Genomic DNA, 19239 nt, shown 5'->3' with positions numbered 1-19239 from the left:
ATTCTTCCCTCGCTGCGGGGAGGCAATAATGGCAATTATTAATAAACTAAAAACTACCAATGCGGGTATAGCAGGCTTCTTTGAATGCTATAAACATTGTGGAACTCGTGTTTGAGCTAATGTAAAACCTATCTGGAAAAGGGATTGGAAAATAAAAATAACCTTTTGTGTTAGAGTAATGGGTTTATAGGAGACTTAAAATAATTTCCGTGGCTTTATTTTAATATCTTTCTTTAAGGAGAATGCTTAAAGTTAATTTATTTCTGGTTGCGCTGTCTTTGCTGTGCAGGGGGCTTCTCTAGCTGCTGGGGGGGGGGGGGTGGTCGTGCCCCTCTGCACTGCCCTGCGCAGGGTGCTCGTTGCAGTGGCCTCCTGGGCAGAGCACGGGCTCCGGTTGCAGCGCAGCAGCTGTGGCGCACCGGCTTTAGTCGCCCTGAAGGAGGAAACAGAACAGGCTCTGTCTTGAAAGCAGGACTCCATCTTGGGCTGAACTGTGAACTTTCCACATGCCCAGTATCTATGGAAACGACATACCGGCTGGAAAACCAGGCCCCTGAAGGAAGGGCTCTCCATGCGTAGAAGAATACCCTAATTATCTGTGTAACCGAACAGAATCATACATTCTATTATGCTTATCGGGGCATGGCCCCAGGCCTATCGATAACCGTCCACTGTTAACTATATAGGCTTAAGGCATATGATTACCGGTTAACTTTGATTGTATCTTTCTTTTTCCTTTGTTCAGACTAGTTTCAGGGAACCTTTTACACTTAGGGTATATAAAGTTTTCACAAAGACTGGTGGGGGTCCTTGGCTAAGAGGAGACTCTGCCTTGGGCCCGCCGGCGTAATAAACTGCACTCCACTATCTGCCTCGTCCTTCTGAGTGAGTTTGTTTCCCGTGGCTACAACAGCCCCAGGGCGTGTGGAACCTTCACACACCAGGGACCGAACCCATGTCCCTTGACCGGCAGGCGAGTTCTTGACCACTGGACCACCAAAGTCCCGCAATGTGATTCTGACCCCGGCCACATGGAGTTCAGGACATTCGCACAACTTAAGGACACGACCCTGTTATGCCCAGTGTCCGAGTCCCCAAAACTGAGAGAATAAGACGTCCACAGCAATGCAAAAGCATAAAGGGGTTTATTGCTAGCTCGACCTAGGGCTCAAGTCTCATCCAGGGCAGTGGAGTCTTGACGAGAGCCCCGAGCTCTGAATCACATCTACTTTTATACAGACAGTTCTTTGTTCCTGCAACAGCATAGCTGATTGGTTAAACCATATGCGCGCGGGACTTTTAAACCTCGCATCCCTATCCGGATTGGCTCAGGTCTGGCGCGGGCGGGGTCTACGGGGATTTTTTTCTGATTGGCCGAGCTACACTGTCTGCGGGAGTTCCCAGTGCCTCAGCTTTCCTGGAGACTAAGCCTCAGGCCTAGCCTGCCCCTTAGAGCCTGTCCAGGCTTCAGTTTGGTCCTAACAGACCCCACCCCAAAAAAACCCATCCCTCATTTCAGGCACCAGCTGCAAACTCAGCTATCTGCAGGCCACCTGTATTTCTGACCAAATGGCCACAAGTTTGGGGGGTGTTCCCCAAACCCCTCAGGCTGAACGACTTGGTAGAGACCCTTACAGAGCTGAAGAAAGCTCCATCCTCACGACCCCAGTTTCGCTGTAAAGCCTGCAGGCCAGGAGCAGTGAACAGAGAGCTGCACCAGGGCGTGGGGGCCCCAGAGGTGGGCTGCTGTGTCTTCAGGCTCTCTCTCCACCCTGCATGTCCACAGTCCAGCAGCCTGCGAGGCTCCCCTGAACCTCGGTGTCCACTGGGGTTTCATGACTCAGGACAGTTGCGGGGACCACTGGCTCTGTGATTGGACTCGGTCTCCAGCCCCCTTCCCCGTCCTGGGAGCTCAGCTCAAAGTTCCCATCTTCCCATCGTTGGGTGGGGCTTTCCTCATGGCCAGCATCCTTCGCAAATCACCCATTAGTGTAAACTCAGGGGCCACCCGAATAACAAGCGCTGTATTTAGAGGCTGCCTCCCACGAACCAGGAACAAGGAGGAGCTGTTTCTTTACTATACACACCGTGGTCCATGCACCACATCTCATTTATGGACCTGAGGACCCAGGGGCAGGAGTGGACCCCCAGGACCATCAAGCTCACAGACGTCTCCTCCCCAACTCCCTGGGGAGAGCCCCCTGAGGACGAGGGGCAGAGGCCTGGGGCAGGGCTGAAGGAGGTAAGGCTACCTCTGCTGCCTCCTGAAAGCCCGCCCAGATGCTTCCTTTTTGGGAGCTGCTAGTCACTCCGGGTTCACTCCAGGGGGACAGGGGCTGGGTCTGGAGGGGGCAGGGCATGTTAGGGGCATGGGAGGGGACGGAGCGGACCCTCACCCAGGGCCCCTACACCTTCTGCAGCACCCAGCAGGTGTTTCCCACCATGAGGACCTGTCCTCTCTTCCGGTTCACCACACACAGAAGTGTGCACAAGAACCTCACTCTGTGGGGCTTAGCTTCCTTTGGGGGATGCGGAGATCACCCCCTTGGGGACTCCATCCTGGCCTCCTGGGCACTGGGCTGTGAGCCCGGGCAGGTGCTTCCTCCCTCAACGCTTCCCCTGGGTTAAGGCAGGAGCCACAAAAGCCAGCAGGCGGCCGTTCCCCCCAACCGGCATTGCAAACCCAGGGAAGTTTGGGATGGCCATCGGAGCTGCGGGTGCCAAGACCCCACCCCTGGGAGGTGGGGAGGAGGGTGGAGGAGGGGGCTGGCCCTGCTCCGAGAGGACTCTGGCTGCAGAACTCTGCTCCGCCGCACCATGTCCTGGGCCCCGGTCCTCCTGGGGCTCCTGCTCCACGGCACAGGTGAGAAGCCCCGGAGCTGGCAGCCCCCGGCCCCTCCCCGCGCCCTGCTCTGCCCCGGTGCCCACACTCCTCTGTGTCCCCAGGCTGCAGCCCTCAGCCCGTGCTGAGTCAGCCGCCTTCCGTGACCTCATTTCTGGGAGCCACCGTCCGCCTGGCCTGCACCCTGCGCGGTGACCACAACATCGGCCTTCACAACATCTACTGGTACCAGCAGAGGCCCGGCCACCCCCCGAGATTCCTGCTGAGATATTTCTCCCCCTCCAACAAGAGGCAGGGCCACCAGGTGCCCCCTCGCTTCTCCGGCTCCAAAGACCTGGCCAAGAACACGGGGTATTTGAGTATTGCTGAGCTGCAGGCCGAGGACGAGGCTGTCTATTTCTGTGCTGTGGGGGCCCGGGTCATGGGGCAGAGGCGGGAAACGCAGAGAGAGGAGGGGGAAGAAAGGAAGCTGGCCAGCCCGGGCCCCTGGGACACGCTCCCCTTGCATTAAAGGCCGGAGGGCCACATCCCCGCGGGGTAGGGGTGTGGGCGAGGAGGCCGGGGCGGTGGGCTGCCCAGGGCCAGAAGACACTCCTGTGAGCCCCCTTGGAGGCTGGATTCGGGGATTAAAGCTGCTTGAGTCTTGGGAAGTTGTTCCGCCGAGTGGTCTGAATTGGTTCGGAGGAGGCCCAGGATGCTTTGCGAACCGTCAGAATGAGTGGAATGCCAGGGTGAAGGTCCCAGGAGACTGGCCGGCCGTGGTCTGCTTGGCCGGAGCCCCTGGGCTTGTGGGTCTACCGGGGCGGGGCTGCTGACATGGCCCCGCGGGGGTGCCCCTGCCAAGGACAGGACCCGCTGTTGCCACCTGATTGTGGGCAAGGAGTGAGCAGCTTAGAAAGCACCTTCGCTGGCCCTCTGGGCAGGAGAGCGGCGCCCAGGGATGGGTGTGGACTCAGTCCCCCACTGGGCCAGACTGTTCTGTGCCGTGGGGGGCTGGCCGGCACTCCAGGGGGTCCAGCAGCATCCCCGGCCTCCACCCCGCCCCAAATGGCCTTCCACCCATAGTTATGACAACCACAGACATCCCCAGACATCACCAAAGTTCCCCAAGGTGGCAAAATCGTCCCAACCGAGACACCCTCAGCCAGGTGAGAGGGAGTGTTCTCTGTAAAAGGCACAGATAGTAACTAGCTTTGGCTTTCTGGGCCATACGATCTTTGTGGCAACTGCTTACTTCTGTCCTGAGAGCTCAGAAGCAGCCACAGACCCTCTCTGAATGCATGGGCATGACTGCTTCCTGTTAAACTTGGTTTACAGAAGCAAGACAGGGCTGGGCTGGCGGTGGTGCTTGGGCCGTGCTCTGCTGACCCTGCTCTGGAGAAACACCCTTTCCTGCCTCCAGGTTGCAGCCAGACCACACTCGGTGGGGTGAGCAAGGCCGCCCGAGGCCCCTTGTGCCTGTGGACTCCAGGGTACCAACCCCTCAGGACCCCAGAAGACCCCGCGGGCAGGGATGCGGCCTCGTCAGTGGGCTTGTTGGGTGAAAGGGAAACCGTGGGTTCCTGCTACTCCGGCCCATATCTGCACCCCAAGCCCCGAGGTGCGGGGTCCACGTGTGCCCTGCAGAGAGGGACCCCGTACACCCACATCCACACCACATGTGGACACGTCTCCCATTCAGAGAGGCGCCAGGTGAACCGTCTCCCCTGTGACTCCAAACTGGTCTGAGAATGTCCATTTCTCAAGACTGAAAAGACCCTCAGGGGCAGCCCTTCCCTGTGCGTGTGTGTGTGTGTGTGTGTGTGTATCTCCTGTAAAACCATTTATCTCAGCTCTGGCCGCTTTCCAGCCCCTCTGGGCTTCAGCTGTCTGAAATGCACTGGGTTCTTCCCGCATCAGACCTTTGCCCCTGAGTGCTTTGCTTCCTGCATCAGACCTTTGAACTGTGGAGTTGAAGAAGACTCTTGAGAGTCCCTTAGACTGCAAGGAGATCCAACCAGTCCATCCTAAAGGAAATCAGCCCTGAATATTTATGGGAAGGACTGATGCTGAAGCTCCAATACTTTGGCTGGGAAAGATTGGAGGTGGGAGGAGAAGGGGACGACAGAGGATGAGATGGCTGGATGGCCTGGTTGACTGGATGGATATGCGTTTGAACAAGCTTCAGGAGTTGGTGAAGGACAGGGAAGCCTGGTGTGCTGCAGCCCACGCGGTCACAAGAGTTGGACGTGACTGAGCGACTGAACTGACTGGGCTTCCGCTCTCTGAAACGCACTGAGTTCTTCCTGCCTCAGACCTTTGCCTCTGGTCACGGACCTCCAGGCCCCGGCTTCCAGAGGCCAGCTAGGTGGTCCTCAAAGAGCTCTGTCTCTTGCTTGTAACCAGCCCTCCTCTTGCTTCCATCCTCTGCGATTCTGGGATTCAGAGTCACAGCGAGAAACCCAGAGAGCAGGGAGTCCTGTCGGCCGCTCCATCATCCCGCTCCCAAGTCTGACCCAGAAACGCAGAGCCCAGCTGGCTGGGACACGTCACCAGTGGCACTGAAGGCCAGGGCCCAGACGCTCTGGCCCGAGTTAGACACTGAGGCCCGGGGAGGGGATCTGAGGAGGACCCAGGGGTCTGGTGGGAAGGAGCCCACCTACCAGACGCAGCGAAGTGCAGGGGCTCTGCACGCACACCGAGGCCCACGTGGTTGTGACGGGGTGTGACTCAGAGGCCGGGGTGGGGCTGCCATTCAGAGGCCCTTGAGCGCAGAGGGGCCTGGCTGGCGTCTCATTCCACATAGCGTTTTTGTGATGTGCACACAGCTCACGACAGGATGTGAAATGAGGACATTTTCATTCCAGCAGAACTAGGAAGGACACGTCCCCTCATCAAGGATTGAGGCGCCCCAGGGACTTTCCTATAGTAAAGGCAGGATAAACGTCTGATCTCCACCCCCCTGTATTCACCAGTCATCGAAAATCACAAGTCAGCGTGCCAGCATCCTCCAACTTGTCAGCACCATCACGAGTTCATGGGTAAAACATACTGAGGTGTTTAAATCCACTGAGACTGTGGGAAGGTTTTCTGTCTTCAGGCAGCACAAGGCCTTTCAAGTCGGTGCCTAACCAGAGACTCGGTGGTGTGTTGTAAACAGCCCATTCAGTTTCGTCTTTAGAAAATTTGGGCCAAATCACCTTCACTTCAGCTGGTTCTCTAAAAGATGGTGTTTTTTTTTTAAAGTGTTGGTATACGGATCTTCAGTATTGTTGTTTTCCCTGTATTTTCAGCATTGCCATTCATCTCTTTTATTATTAATTTAATATTTACTTTATTTTGGAGTATAGTTGACTCAGAATGTTGGGGCAGCTTCGGGTGTACAGCCGAAACCTTCAGCGACACGCGTGTCCATCCTCCTCCGAGGGCCTGTCCCAGTTAGGTTCTTACAGAATAGCGAGCGGAGTCCTCTGTGCTGCGTGTACAGAAGGTCCCCATCAGTCATCTGTGCCACCGACTCTCAGCCTCTCCTGCCATCACGTTTCCCCTTTGACAGCCTCTGCTCTGGAGTCTGCGAGTCTTTTTCTGCTATGTACACAAACCCCTCTGTATACTCTTTTCGACTCCACATAGAAGTGATAGAGTATGATATTTGTCTTTGACTGACTTCAGCGTGATGGCCCATCTCTGTTGCTGCAAGTGGCATTAGCTGATTCTTTTTTATGGCGGAGTAATATTCCATTATGTGTGTGTATATATATATATATATATATACGCTGCTGCTGCTGCTAAGTCGCTTCAGTCGTGTCCGACTCTGTGCGACCCCATAGACAACAGCCCACCAGGCTCCCCCGTCCCTGGGATTCTCCATACGCATATATATATATAGTGGCTCAGATGGTAAAGAATCTTCCTACAATGCAAGAGACCTGGGTTCAATCCCTAGGTTGATAAGATCCCCTGGAGAAGGAAATGGCAACCCGCTCCAGTATTTGTGCCTGGAGAATCCCAGGGACAGAGGGGCCTGTTAGGCTACAGTCCCTGGGGTCGCAGAGTCGGACACAACTGAGCGACTAACACAGCGCCTATGAGTGTCTTCCCGGAAAGACTCATGATTTATAACTCCCTGAATGGAGGAAGAGGACGAGAACGAGAAACACTTGAAACCATCCATGTGATCCTGGTGACGGCTAAACCAGGCTCCCAAACACTTCACTGTCCTGAGAGAAGAAAAATTAAGGAGAGATTCAGGAAAACACAACCCACCTTACACCACTCACTCAAAGTTAAAAAAGAAAGAAAGCCATTAAAAAACAAAGTTAAAGCTCTGTTTGCCATCCTCAAGGCACAGTGGCACCCGGGCTGGAAGTCGTGACAGGTTCTCCTCTGCTGGACGCTGTGTGGACCGCAGAGAGGGAAGTGGGGCTGGGAGGCTGGTGGTCCTTACGGGCCGACCTTGACCCCTCCATTCCCAGTGACTGCCGTCCAACTGGGGGCGGTCTGGACTAGTCCCTCAAATGAGACACCTCCTGTCCTTCCCAGCGTCTCATCAGCTCATCCTCGACCCAGAGGCCCAGAGACGCAGCAGCTTCAAGCTCAGTGTCAGCTCCGCGGAACTCAGAGCTGTCCTGGGGAAGCACCATGAGGGCACGGTGCAGGGCACCCACGGGCTGGCAGCGCCCAGCGTCACCTGGGGGCTTGTGAAGAATGCCACGTGTCCAGGCCGCCGTAGACCTGCTGAGTCTGAACCCGCATCGTCACAGGCTCCCTGGCGGCTCCACGCACGAGGAAGAGCCCTTCTGGCGCCGTTGGCATCCGCTTCAGCTTCCCTTGTTAGGACACTTCCACTTAAGCTCCACGTGTGTCCAGCAGCTGATGCTCTGAAGAGGCTTCTCAGCCGCCCACCCCTCCAGGGTCCCCGGGGTCCAGCCAGACGCGGACTTCCGACCACGGCCTCAGTGGGCTGCGTGGTCTGCAGCAGCGGCCAGGCACAGGGCACGGGGCGGGTGGGCTGTAGCTGGGGGTCCCTGGATTGAGGGACAGCCCCTTCTTGTCCCCAAGACCTAGGGCTGTCCCCGGGGGAACCACCGCTTCCCTGGGCAGTGGGGGAGTGTCACACCTGCCCGGGGGACTGGGAGGGACCAGCTTCTGCCTGGGACTCCAAGCGAGATTCAGCCCCCAAAGTGTGAGGAGCTTAGGTCCCAGGCTGGAGTGAGCCAGGCACCACAGTGGGGAGAAGCTGGACCAGGTCGGGGACCCCAGGGGCTCCCTGACACTCAGCACATAGCAGCTATCAGGGTGACCGCACCCCATTGCTGTCCAGGGCCTGGCCCATCTACCCAAGAACTGTGAGGTCTCGTGACTCAGCATCAGGCCCTTGCCGATGCCCAGTCAGTGTGTGTGGAATACGGGGATCCAAGCTAAGTCACGTGGTCCCTGGAGCCTGACCTTACCTTCAGGGACTCCCGGTCACCTGGAGAAGTCAGTCTCCCTGCCACGGCATCCCGTGACTGCCCTGGGCAGGTGCCGACAGGATGTCTGGGGCGGCCTTACCACGCGGGCACGTGGCTTGCATGAAACTCACTCTGGGGGCCTCTGGGGAGAGCGTCACAGTGAGGACGAACCACGGGGACCTGAAGCAGAGTAGTTTCAAACACGAATCTGATGCGCAAGCGCGGGTGGGACGACAAGCTCCGTCTCCTGCAGACGCTGGATCAGAACCACATTCTCCAAAGGCTCTCCTATCAAAACCTCCTGTAAGAAATCCATTTCCCATCACCTTCCAGAGGGTATAGATATTAGCACGTGTGTCTGTGTGTGTCTCTGTGTGTGTGTGTCTGTGTGTGTGTCTGTGTGTGTGTTGTGTCTGTGTGTGTGTCTGTGTCGGTGAGTGTGTCTATGTGCGTGTGCGCGCGTGTGTCTGTGTGTGTGTGTCTCTGTGTATCTCTGTGCGTCTCTGTCTCTGTGTATCTGTGTGTCTATCTCCGTGTGTCTCTGTCTGTGTGTGTGCCTCTGTCTGCGTGTCTGTGTGTGTGTGTCTCTGTGTGTGTATCTCCGTGTGTCTCTGTCTGTGCGTGTGTCTGTGTGTGTGTGTCTGTGTGTGTGTCTGTGTGTGTGTGTATGTGTGCACACATGTGCCCCGTCGTGTCCAACTCTTTGGGGCTCCCTGGATTGCAGCCCGCCAGGCTCCTCTGTCCATGGAATTTCCCAGGCAGGACTATCTGGTCCCTGCTGCTGCTGCTGCTGCTGCTGCTAAGTTGCTTCAGTCGTGTCCGACTCTGTGCGACCTCACAGATGGCAGCCCACCAGGCTCCCCTGTCCCTGGGGTTCATCAGGCAAGGACACTGGAGTGGGTTGCCATTTCCTTCTCCAATGCATGAAAGTGAAAAGCGAAAGTGAAGTCGCTCGGTCGTGTCCTATTCTTAGTGACCCCATGGATGGAGCAGCCTGGTAGGCTGCAGTCCACGGGATTTTCCAGGCAAGAGTAGGAGTCAAAATCATAGACCCTGAAAGCAGAAGACGCGTGGTTCACGGAGCCTGGGGGGACGGGGAGCTGGTGTTTAAGGGAGATGGAGCGCCAGTGTGGGGAGAGGAGGACTGCTGGAGGGGCTGGGGCTGACGGTTGCTCTCGTTATGTTTGCTGTGAGGGTGTGTGTGCGAGAGATGCACGGATGTGTGTGTGCGAGAGATGCACGGATGTGTGTGTGTGAGACGCACGGATGTGTGTGCATGTGAGAGAGAGAGACCCGCGGATGTGTGTGTGTGTGTGTGAGACGCCTGTGTGTACGTGTGACCCATGGCGGAGGGGGTGTCATCCAGGGGGTGCTGAACACGGCGCCTTATGCCCAGTTTTGTGATGAAACCGCGGTTCCCTGCCCTGCAGCTGGCCTGTAACCTGGGCCGTCTCCTCACCCCCACCTCAGCCTCGGCCTCGCCCCCTCTCGACCCCACCCAGGAGATGCCCAGGGCGCCCTTGGGAACAAGGGCCGGAGCAGGTGTGTCCCCCTGGGTCCCTGGGGCAGGTTGGCAGAGACTGCAGTGTGAGGCGGTTGAGCCCTGGATCCGGACCAAGCAGGGCAGCTGGCAGAGGCCCCTGGGAGAGGCCCCCTAGTACCAGCCCTGGGCCCTGGGGGAGGGGGCGGGGCTGGGGGCAGGGACAGAAGGCCCAGGCAGAGGACGGGCCCCCAAGGGACGGGGCGCACCGAGACGGCCCCTGCCAGCAAGGGGAAGCAGGGGCACTTTCAACCCCCTCCAAGGAGGAGCCCACACCAGCGCGCATGAGGCCCAGGCCAGGCCAGGGGGCCCGTGAGGCCCCCAGGGGTCAGCGCGGTGTCCCCAGGCAGCCCTGGCCTCTCATCCTGCTGGGCCTGGCAGTGGGCGCCCACGGCCTGCTGCCCCCGACGGCGGCGCCTCAGAGCACGGCCCCCCGCATGGAGGCCCCGGCAGGAAAGAGCCCGTGGAGCCTGTGGGGCAGGTAAGGGCCGGGGGGGTCGTGGGGGTGCACGGGGGTCCCTGCTCCCGACACTGGGGGTGAGGACAGAGCCGCCGTGAGGGCAGATGGCGGGGAGGGGAGGCGCCTCGGCCGGAGGGTGGGGCCTGGAGGTGGAGGCTTCGTTCGAAGCATCGGCATGTTGTGTGGTGTGGACTATTTTGCATTGTTTTTACTGGATTAAAACATCATTTTTCTGGATTGCTGAGCTTCTTGGCCTCACTGACCATTTGCACCCAAGACTGGGGTCTCCCCGCCCGGCGCTGGTCCTCCGAGTGGAGCAGCACAGGCAGGCGGGGGCAGGAGGTCTTGGGGGTGACTGCCCTTGTCCTGGGGTCCCCGGGGCGCCCCTAGGCTGCTGAACCACCTTCTTGCCCTTCCCCTTGCTGGGCAGGCGCTGGTCCCTGGAGCACCAGGGCACAGGCTCTGCCAGGTGATGGGGGAACCTTTCCCAGTGCCCTGGGGCCCCCAGCCAAGGGCAACCTCCTGCAACTGGCCCCCAGGAGCCCGAGCCCACCAGGGTGCAGGTGCGTCCATGGGAAAGGCCCAGGCGAGGGCCTGGGGGTCCACGGTCTGCCCCCCTGGCCGTGTGGCTCCCGTCCTCCTCTCTGCGTGTGGTGGGGGTCCCTGGACAGTGCGCTGACCACCAGGGATGGTCTGGGACCATCAGTGACCCCGCGGCAAAACCGTCATGGGCACTGACCGTTTGGGGGCACAGCCTCCCTCTCAGCAGCCCCCCAAGCAGGCCCCACTGTCACCCTCAATTTACAGATGAGGACGGGGGCCCAGAGAGGTGAGGCGGCTGCCCAAGGACGCACGCTGGTGCTGACTCCCAGCGCACAAGCCTCCAGCGGCCCCTGTGCGCACCCCTCTCCCCGACGCTGGCTGGGCTGACAAGTCCACCCCTCTGGGCCTCAGTTTCCCCTCTGCAAAGTGAGGGGTGCGAGCTAGATGAGAGCCTCGCAGCCTGACACCTGCCCCAGAGAGGCGGGGGTGCCGCGGCAGCAGGTGGGAGGGCTGCTGCCTGAGCTGGTCTCACGGGGCCGGGACGTGGACCTGGGACGGGGTGCTCCAGGCAAAGGGAGCGGGGGCCGCCCCGAGGCGGACAGCGGGGGGCGCAGGCCTGCAGGGAGCTTCCAGAGCCGGGCGGAGCAGTCTGCACACCACCCCGTCCGTCACCCTAGGACCCAGGGGGAGGGGCTGAGGGGTTCAAGGGCAGGGCTCTCAGAGTCAGGTTGTCGTTTTGGGAAAACAGTTCTGGATCAAAAACCAGTGTGAGGCCAGATTAGAGGCTGGAGAAGAGGCCGTGGAAAGGCGACCGGAGGAGGGGCCGGTCCACGGGGACCCAAGGAATCGGCAGGTAGATTTACAGTGACGTCACCAGCGGGCTGATGGGGAGCAACGGACACTCAGGGACTGTCAGTGGGAGACTGAATTTCTAGAGCAAACAACACCACGTGCCAAGAGTCATACAAACGGGCATTCTGCTTAATCACGCAACCCCACCTCTACACACGCATCTCGGGACTTCTCAGGGTGGTCCAGGGGTTAAGACTGAACTTCCACGGCAGGGGGCCTGGGTGCCACCCCTGGTCGGGGAGCTAAGATCCCACACGCCATGTGGTACGGCCAAAAAATAAAAATAAAGGTAAAAAATGAAAGAGGTTTACCTTGATGATATATCAGAACTTTGGCTGAATACTGTGTGTCCTTGGGGGAGAAGGAGACAGCCTAGAAGCAGACGCCCAGTGAGAAGGGAGGTGAGACGCCAAGAGAAAGTCGCTCGCGCGCGTCCGACTCCTCGCAACCCCACGAACCGCAGCACACCAGGCCTCCCTGTCCATCGCCAACTGCCGGAGTCCCCCCAGACCCGTGTCCATCGAGCCGGTGATGCTATCTAACCATCTCATCCCCTGTCGTCCCCTTCTCCTCCTGCCCTCAGTCTTTCCCAGCATCAGGGTCTTTTCAGATGAGTCAGCTCTTCGCATCAGGTGGCCAAAGTATTGGAGTTTCAGCTTCAACATCAGTCCTTCCCATGAACACGTGCTAATGAAATCATAGAGCTGTGTAACCCCCACCCCATTCAAGACACAGAACATTCCTACCACCCTCCCCAGATTTCTCTGGGTTCTTGTGTAAAGTCCTCTTTCCATCCCAGCCGTGAGAACCACTGGTTTCTTCCTTTGATCTGCCACGCGGAGTGGCAGGTGGTATCTATAGTTTCCCCACCGGGGACTGAAACTATGGCCCCTGCAGCGGAAGCTTGCAGACTTAGCCACTGGACAGCCAGGGAATCCCTATGGTTCTGACCCTATAGTTTTGCCTTTTCCAGATATCGGCATCATCACGCTGTGTGTAACCTCTTTTTCAAGCAAACATTTTATTTGGGGATATTTGTAGATTCACATGCAGCTGTAAGAGGTAATACAGGGGGTCCCACGTACCCTTCATCCAGCTTCCCATAACAGTGATGTCTTGTAATATAAAAAAACCACAGCCAGGGTACGACCGGGATGCAGTCAAGTACAGAATATTCCGAGCCCTTCCTGGCCATGCCCACTTCCTTCCCTCCAGACGAGCTGGCAGCTACTAACCCGGTCTTCTTTTCTAATTTTGTCCCCTTCAAGATGGTTCTATAAATGGAATTGTACCGTTAGCAACCTTTTCGGGACCAGTCTTCTTTTGAAAATGTTTTTTTGTTGGAGTATAGTCGAGTTGCTTATTTCTGCTGTACAGCCTGGAGAAGGCAATGGCAACCCACTCGGGTGTTCCTGCCTGGAGAATCCCAGGGACGGAGGAGCCTGGTGGGCTGCCGTCTATGGGGTCACAGAGTCGGACACGACTGAAGTGACTTAGCAGCAGCAGCAGCTGTACAGCAAAGTGAATCAGTCAGACGCAGACATCTATCTACACTTTTTTAGATTCTTTCCCCACGTGAGCCATTCCATGCCATGTTCAGCCACGTCTGACTCTTTGCGACCCCATGGACTGTAGCCCTCCAGGCTCCTCTGTTCGTGGGATTTTCCAGGCAAGAAGGCTGGAGTGGGTTGCCATTTCCTCCTCTAGGGCATCTTCCCGACCCAGGGATCAAAGCTGTGTTCCGTAAGCCACGGCAGAGTGTCGGCTAGAGCTCCCTGCGCCGCACAGCAGGTCCTCATTAGCTGTCTGCTTCATATACAGCAGCGCGTACGTGCCAGTCCCGATTTCCCAGTTGATCTCTTCCCTCTCCCACCCTTGGTAACCGTAACCAGAGGAGAAGGCGGCGGCGGAGGGTGAGCTTGTTAGACAGCATCACCCGGGGTGCCCTGGATGCTGGAGGGCTGGCTGCCCACACCTACTCCCGCAGGACACAGCCCGGTGTCCATCACGCCTCGCAGGTTCCCACTCCGGCCCGACCCCTGGGGGACAGGCCCCAAGTGCTGGCCTGGTGTCTGGTCTGAGGCTTCCTTACCGTGGTATGCCTTTGGCAGCGGGACCGAGGTCACCATCTCAGGTAAGTGGCTCTCACTCCTTACCCAGCCTGTCCCACCCTCTGCTCTCTCGGGAAAGTCACTTTTCTCTGTCTCCCGAGGTCAGGGCCTCCGCCAGGGACGCTGGCCCGATGACCTTCTGTCTCCCTACCACCTGCAGGTCGGCCCAAGTCCGCACCCTCGGTCACCCTGTTCCCGCCCTCCACGGAGGAGCTCAGCACCAACACGGCCACCCTGGTGTGTCTCATCAGCGACTTCTACCCGGGCAACGTGACCGTGGCCTGGAAGGCAGATGGCACCCCCATCACCCGGGGCGTAGTGACCAGCCAGGCCTCCAAACAGAGCAACAGCAAGTATGCGGCCAGCAGCTACCTGACCCTGACGGGCAGCGAGTGGAACCCAAAAAGCAGTTACAGCTGCGAGGTCACGCACGAGGGGAGCACCGTGACGAAGACAGTGAAGCCCTCCGAGTGTTCTTAGGGCCCTGGGCCCCCACCCTCCTGGAGCCCCGGGACCCCGGGGGGGGGTCTCCCCTCCCACCTGGTCCCCTACGTCCCTTCCTCCTGCACCCAGTCTGCTCGCAACAAAACGGCCTCATCGTCATTCAGAAATCCTGCCCGCCGCTCGTTTTTTCCTTGTCTCGTATTTAATCGGCAACCTCTCCAGGATTCTGGAGATTCAGGAATCCCAGGCACCAAGGAGAGGACACCCCAAGGGGAGAGGCTCACAGTGATGGGGCGGGGGGGGCAGGCATTGCCCAGAGACTAGTTGGGAAACCCCCCCACCCCGGCTCTCCTCCTCCAGCACAGGGCCGTGCCCAGCCCTGCCACCTGGCCGGACACAGCTGCCCGTGGCTGGTGTCGTCCAGAGGAGCGCTCCATCCCTGCCTGGTGGGGACCCCGCACCTGCTGGCCCCCGGCTTGCCCTTTCTCTGCGGTATGACAGCTGTCACCATTACTGACCCGGGGCCTTGGCCTGCATCCGTCTCTCCGTGTCCTGCCGGGTCTCCGGGCTGGGCCACTCCTGAGGGTCTCCCAGCCCCGGCTCCCCCTTCCTTTCTCCCTGGCCCCCTGGGCTCACGGGGAGGGGGCTTGGACTTTAGCTTTGGCTCTGGGGCACAGCTTCCCTCTACCCCGAGTGCTCCAAGCCCGCCTGGACCCAGGTTCCTGGCCCCCGGGACCCACGGCCTCAGGGAGGGAGTTGTGGGCCTTGGGTCGGAGGGACGGGCTTCCTCACGCCCCGGCCCCTCCTCTGGGTCAGGAATTAGGGCCGGGGCATTCACGGAGGGGCCGGGAGAGGGCAGCCTCTTCCTGGAGACTCTGCCCCAGTCCCGGTTCCAGGCTGGGGGCGGGGGCAGGGGTGCTCCCTGTGCCCTGCCACCGGAAGGGCCAACCCGGCACAGGGCCTGCCTGGCCCAGCGGCAGCATCTTGAGGATAGAGTTCAAAGGCCAAGCCCCCAGGACAGGTCCCTGTCCCTTCCCCAGTCCCGCTTTCTGCTGCCTCTGGCCCCCAGCGCCAGCTCCCCCAGCCCAGCGTCTTCGTCCCCCGAGGCCCCAGCTTCACGCTCCCCACACTCCGGTCCTGCTGACCCCTCCGCTGGGCTGACAGACCTGGTCCCCACCCTCCAGGAGGACCTGCTGCCCCTCCAGCGCCCTGAGGTCCACTCTCCTGACGTGACCCTCCCAGGGACCCTGAACCCCGGTGATCTGGGCTGACTGAGTGCATGTGGGCTGAGAGGAGCTGCTCCCTGGCATGCCCCCCACTCCTGATCCCAGGTTCCCGGGGCCGCTGGAGGCAGGTTCTCACACCTCCGGTCAGGATCGGGGACGAGGCCCGGGCCCCACCAGCTGCTGGCCACTGACCTGCTCAGCACAGCTGGGAACAGGTCTTTGGCAACGGGGACTCCAGGGGAGCTGGCTGCCCCCCCCCCATGTCCCAGGGGCCCCGCTGGGCGCTGGGTGGGCGTCACGGAGCCCCCTGATGACGGTGGCCAACTAAGTGCAGCGCCGCCGCCTGCTCCGCCCGGCCGGGGGCTGGCTGTCCCGGGCTCAGCCGCGGGTGTCATCTCTGCCGTGAGGATGGGGCTGGCCAGTGCTGCCCGGTGGTCCTGCTCTCCCTTTGGGCCCCAGGCCACCCCGGGAGGAGGGTGCTCCCTTCATGGGTGAGGACACTGAGGTCCCCAGAGCCAAGGCAGCCTCCCGGGGCCTGCTCGGGACCACACACCACCGGTGGGCACCCAGGGCCTCTCCCGGGGTCACCTCCATCCCCAGGAGCCAGGAGCTGGGCCCACGACCCCGCAGCCCCGGACGTCAGTGGCCTCCGGAGGCTCCGTGGGGTGGGGGTCCCTGGTCCCTCAATCTATGCTGACTTGGCTCGGGGTAGGGGGGCAGGTTGGAGGGGGTCATGGACCCTCTGAGTCCATATAGCAAAGCAGGGCAGGTTCTGTGGGCCCATTTCACAGAGGAGAGAACTGAGGTTCAGACAGCAAGAGAGGGGTTGGGACCTGCCCCGGGACACAGTGGGAGCTGCTGGCTGACCAGCCGCACCCCCTCACCTCACCCCACCCCCCACTCTTTCCATGGCTCCTCAGCCATGACGAGTCACTCACTCACTCACTCACTCAGCAAAGCCTCAGTGAGCGCCGCTGAGGGCCGGTGCTGGGGGCAGAGGCTCAGGACCACCTGCTCTGGAACTGCCTGTGCACTGGGGGGATGGCAAGGAGCCCACCACTGACGCCACCGCGTCCCCCAACCCTAGGCCAGCTCCCTGCCTGCCCGGGGAGAATCGCCCCACACATTTGGGGCCTCGAGGTGGCCAGGGGCCAGGATGGCCCTGATTCAGGGTTCCCTCCCTGCAGCTGGGGTTGGAGATAATGGAACCTCACTCCCTGGAGGGCTGGGAGGGCCGGTCAGGTGGAAGATAAACGTTTGTGGCCTCTGGGGTTGACAGTTGCTGCTGCCGTTGGTGACCAGCTGCTCGGGGCCCAGCAGCCTCAGGCCAGCACCCCCGGGCACCCTCACCCCCACGCAGCTGGCTACTCCTGGGAATCTCCAGGCGAAAGCTAAGTCTAACTTTGCCCTAAACAGAACTCTGGGAGACAGCAGGGAGCCGGAAGGGGAAGAGAAACCGAGCCAGCGGTCGGCGGGGCGTGGGACGGGGGACAGACGGCCAGGTGTTGGCCACACGGCGGGACAGGCCAGGAAGAGAAACCGAGCCAGCGGTCGGCGGAGTGTGGGACGGGGGACAGGTGTGGCCCGCACAGCGGGACAGGCCAGGTTCAGGGCTGACGCCGGATATTTGTGCAGCTCGCGGGTGGGGGTAGCGGAGCTGCCCCTGGTCTGGGCCTGGCCTGCCCCAGCAGGTCCTCCCCATCCTGGGTCCTGGGGTCCTGGGGTCCTGAAAGGCCCGACCACAGGGATTCTCACCTCCCCCTTCAAGGACCCTCACTGACAAAGGAGAAGCTGCTGCTCCTGTAAAGGAGACCCAGCTGCACATGAGAAGACACTCAAGTCATTGTTGCCGTTCAGTCGCTCACCTGTGTCCACTCTCTACGACCCCATGGACGGCAGCACGCCAGGCCTCCCTGTCCATCAGCAACTCCCGAGCTTGCTCAAACTCATGTCCAATGAGTCGGTGATGCCAACCAACCATCTCAGCCTCTGTCGTCCCCTTCTCCTCCTGCCTTCAATCTCTCCAGCATCAGGGTCTTTTCCGATGAGTCTGCTCTTTGCATCAGGTGGCAAAGTACTGGAGCTTCAGCTTCAGCATCAGTCTTTACAATGAAATTCAGGGTTGATGTCCTTTAGGATGGACTGGTTTAATCTCCTTGCTGTCCAAGGTGCTCTCAACATCATTAGCAATTATTGAAAATAACAATTACCACCACAATGAGATGCCACGTCACACACCCAACAGGATGACTGTAATGTTTAAAAAAAATGTAAAATCACCAGTGTTGGCAAGGATGTGAAGAAATCAGAACTTTTGTACACTGAGGGTGGGAACATGAAACGGTGCAACTGCTGTGGAAACCAGCTTGAGAGTTTCTCCAGAGGTTACACATAGAACCACCATATAGTCCAGCAATTCTACGGCTAGGCAGGTACCCCAAAGAATTGAAAACAGGTATTCACATAAAAACTTACTCATCCATGCTTGCAGTAGCACTGTTCACAGTTGCCAAAAGGTGAAAAGAACTCCAGAGTCCACCCACCGCTGAATGCATAAACAAATGTTGATATACGTGAAGTGGAATTTCAACTGCCCGTTAAAAGGAATGGAGAGCTGATACAGTACTGATGAGCCAGAAAAACACACTTCGTGCGTGACACCACACACAAAAGTCACCTGTCGTACGATTCCATTTACATGCGCTGGCCAGAATTCAGGGAAATCCAGAGAGACAGGCAGCAGTGTTAGCGGCTGCCCGGGTCTGGAGCCAGCGGGGATGGGGAGCAAGCACGTAATGTGTTCAGGGTCTCCCTTCGGGGCGATGACAGTACTTTGGAACTAGATGCAGATGGTGGTTGCAACAACATGATGCCTGTACCAACCCACGGAATCCACTTCAAAATGGATAATTTCATGTGATGTGAATTAAAAAAAAAAAAACACAAAAACCAAAAACCTCTATTGACTCTCTCCCCCAGGGGATCTTCGGTTCGCTGGTTCGTGACCTCGTGCCGACAAAACCCACACCAAACAGATGGAAACACAGCGTGTCAAGGCGGGTGTGACCTGGTTCTGCCAACGGACCTGCAGGAAGGAAGGATCTGGGCCCGGGGCGGAGTCTGTGTCTCCTCCGGGGCCGTCCTGTCCTGGCAGAGGTTTGGGTGGCGCTGGGGCCCCAACTCCGCTTTCCTTCCTTTTATTGAGCACAGGGGCCAGTGACGGTGTCAGGATGGACCCGGGTCCGCTCAGCAGCAGCGCTGACCGACTGTCTAGGACACGTGTGGCCCTGATCTCAGCACCGAGGCCTCCCCTTTGGCAGGGTGGGTGAGGGTGAGGGCGGCCCCTGAGATGGTCACCCTGCGGGTCGTGATCAGTCAAATCCATTCCGCCTGCCCGCACTAATCAAGGGCCTTGATTAGATTTAATCAAGTCTTTAAAAAGTCTCACATGTCCTCCAATCACGAAGCCGGAACATAAAATACCCGCCCGGAGTGTTCTCTAGAAAGCCGGACTCAGCGGCGTCTAGCTGGAGCTGAGCTTAGGACTGGAGGGACCGCTGACCCTCCCACTGGGCGTGGCCGCGTGTCCCTGGAAGCTCCGCCCCCAGAGCGCAGAGGCGGAGCTTGGGTCCACCGCGCGGGCCGCGGTCCCCGCACCTTGTCCATCGCTTTCCGCAGGCTCCCCGCGCCCTGCGCCGCCTGCTGCTTGGTCTTCATCCGTGAGCCCCAGCCCCGTGCCCGCAGGGATGCAGATTCCAGAGCGGGCTCTGGTTGGTCTCCTTGCCTGGT

The 19239-nt window shown here is 59.2% G+C and overlaps 2 protein-coding genes across 2 annotated transcripts; both read left to right on the top strand.

Moving 5' to 3' along the window:
• The first annotated feature begins 2714 nt into the window (after nucleotides 1–2714).
• On the top strand, nucleotides 2715–3492 carry VPREB1 (V-set pre-B cell surrogate light chain 1). The gene is made up of 2 exons (XM_069556874.1): nucleotides 2715–2863; nucleotides 2947–3492. The coding sequence occupies exons 1-2, from the start codon at nucleotides 2818–2820 to the stop codon at nucleotides 3351–3353; spliced, it is 453 nt and encodes a 150-aa protein (XP_069412975.1). The 5' UTR covers nucleotides 2715–2817; the 3' UTR covers nucleotides 3354–3492.
• Nucleotides 3493–9724: 6232 nt separating this feature from the next.
• Nucleotides 9725–14391, top strand: IGLL5 (immunoglobulin lambda like polypeptide 5). The gene is made up of 3 exons (XM_070289342.1): nucleotides 9725–10295; nucleotides 13688–13803; nucleotides 13941–14391. The coding sequence occupies exons 1-3, from the start codon at nucleotides 10099–10101 to the stop codon at nucleotides 14258–14260; spliced, it is 633 nt and encodes a 210-aa protein (XP_070145443.1). The 5' UTR covers nucleotides 9725–10098; the 3' UTR covers nucleotides 14261–14391.
• Nucleotides 14392–19239: the final 4848 nt, after the last annotated feature.

The sequence above is a fragment of the Ovis canadensis genome, chromosome 17 (genome assembly GCF_042477335.2).
Source record: "Ovis canadensis isolate MfBH-ARS-UI-01 breed Bighorn chromosome 17, ARS-UI_OviCan_v2, whole genome shotgun sequence".
NCBI lineage: Eukaryota > Metazoa > Chordata > Mammalia > Artiodactyla > Bovidae > Ovis > Ovis canadensis.
The sequence above is the reverse complement of the archived record's forward strand: the minus strand, read 5'-3'. Positions and strand labels throughout refer to the sequence as shown.

Coding starts and splice junctions, on each gene's coding strand:
- VPREB1 (XM_069556874.1), top strand. CDS start 2,818: ATGTCCTGGGCCCCGGTCCTCCTGGGGCTCCTGCTCCACGGCACAG. Junction 2,864..2,946: donor GCTCCTGCTCCACGGCACAG/GTGAGAAGCCCC, acceptor CTGTGTCCCCAG/GCTGCAGCCCTCAGCCCGTG.
- IGLL5 (XM_070289342.1), top strand. CDS start 10,099: ATGAGGCCCAGGCCAGGCCAGGGGGCCCGTGAGGCCCCCAGGGGTCAG. Junction 10,296..13,687: donor CCGTGGAGCCTGTGGGGCAG/GTAAGGGCCGGG, acceptor CACGCCTCGCAG/GTTCCCACTCCGGCCCGACC. Junction 13,804..13,940: donor GACCGAGGTCACCATCTCAG/GTAAGTGGCTCT, acceptor TACCACCTGCAG/GTCGGCCCAAGTCCGCACCC.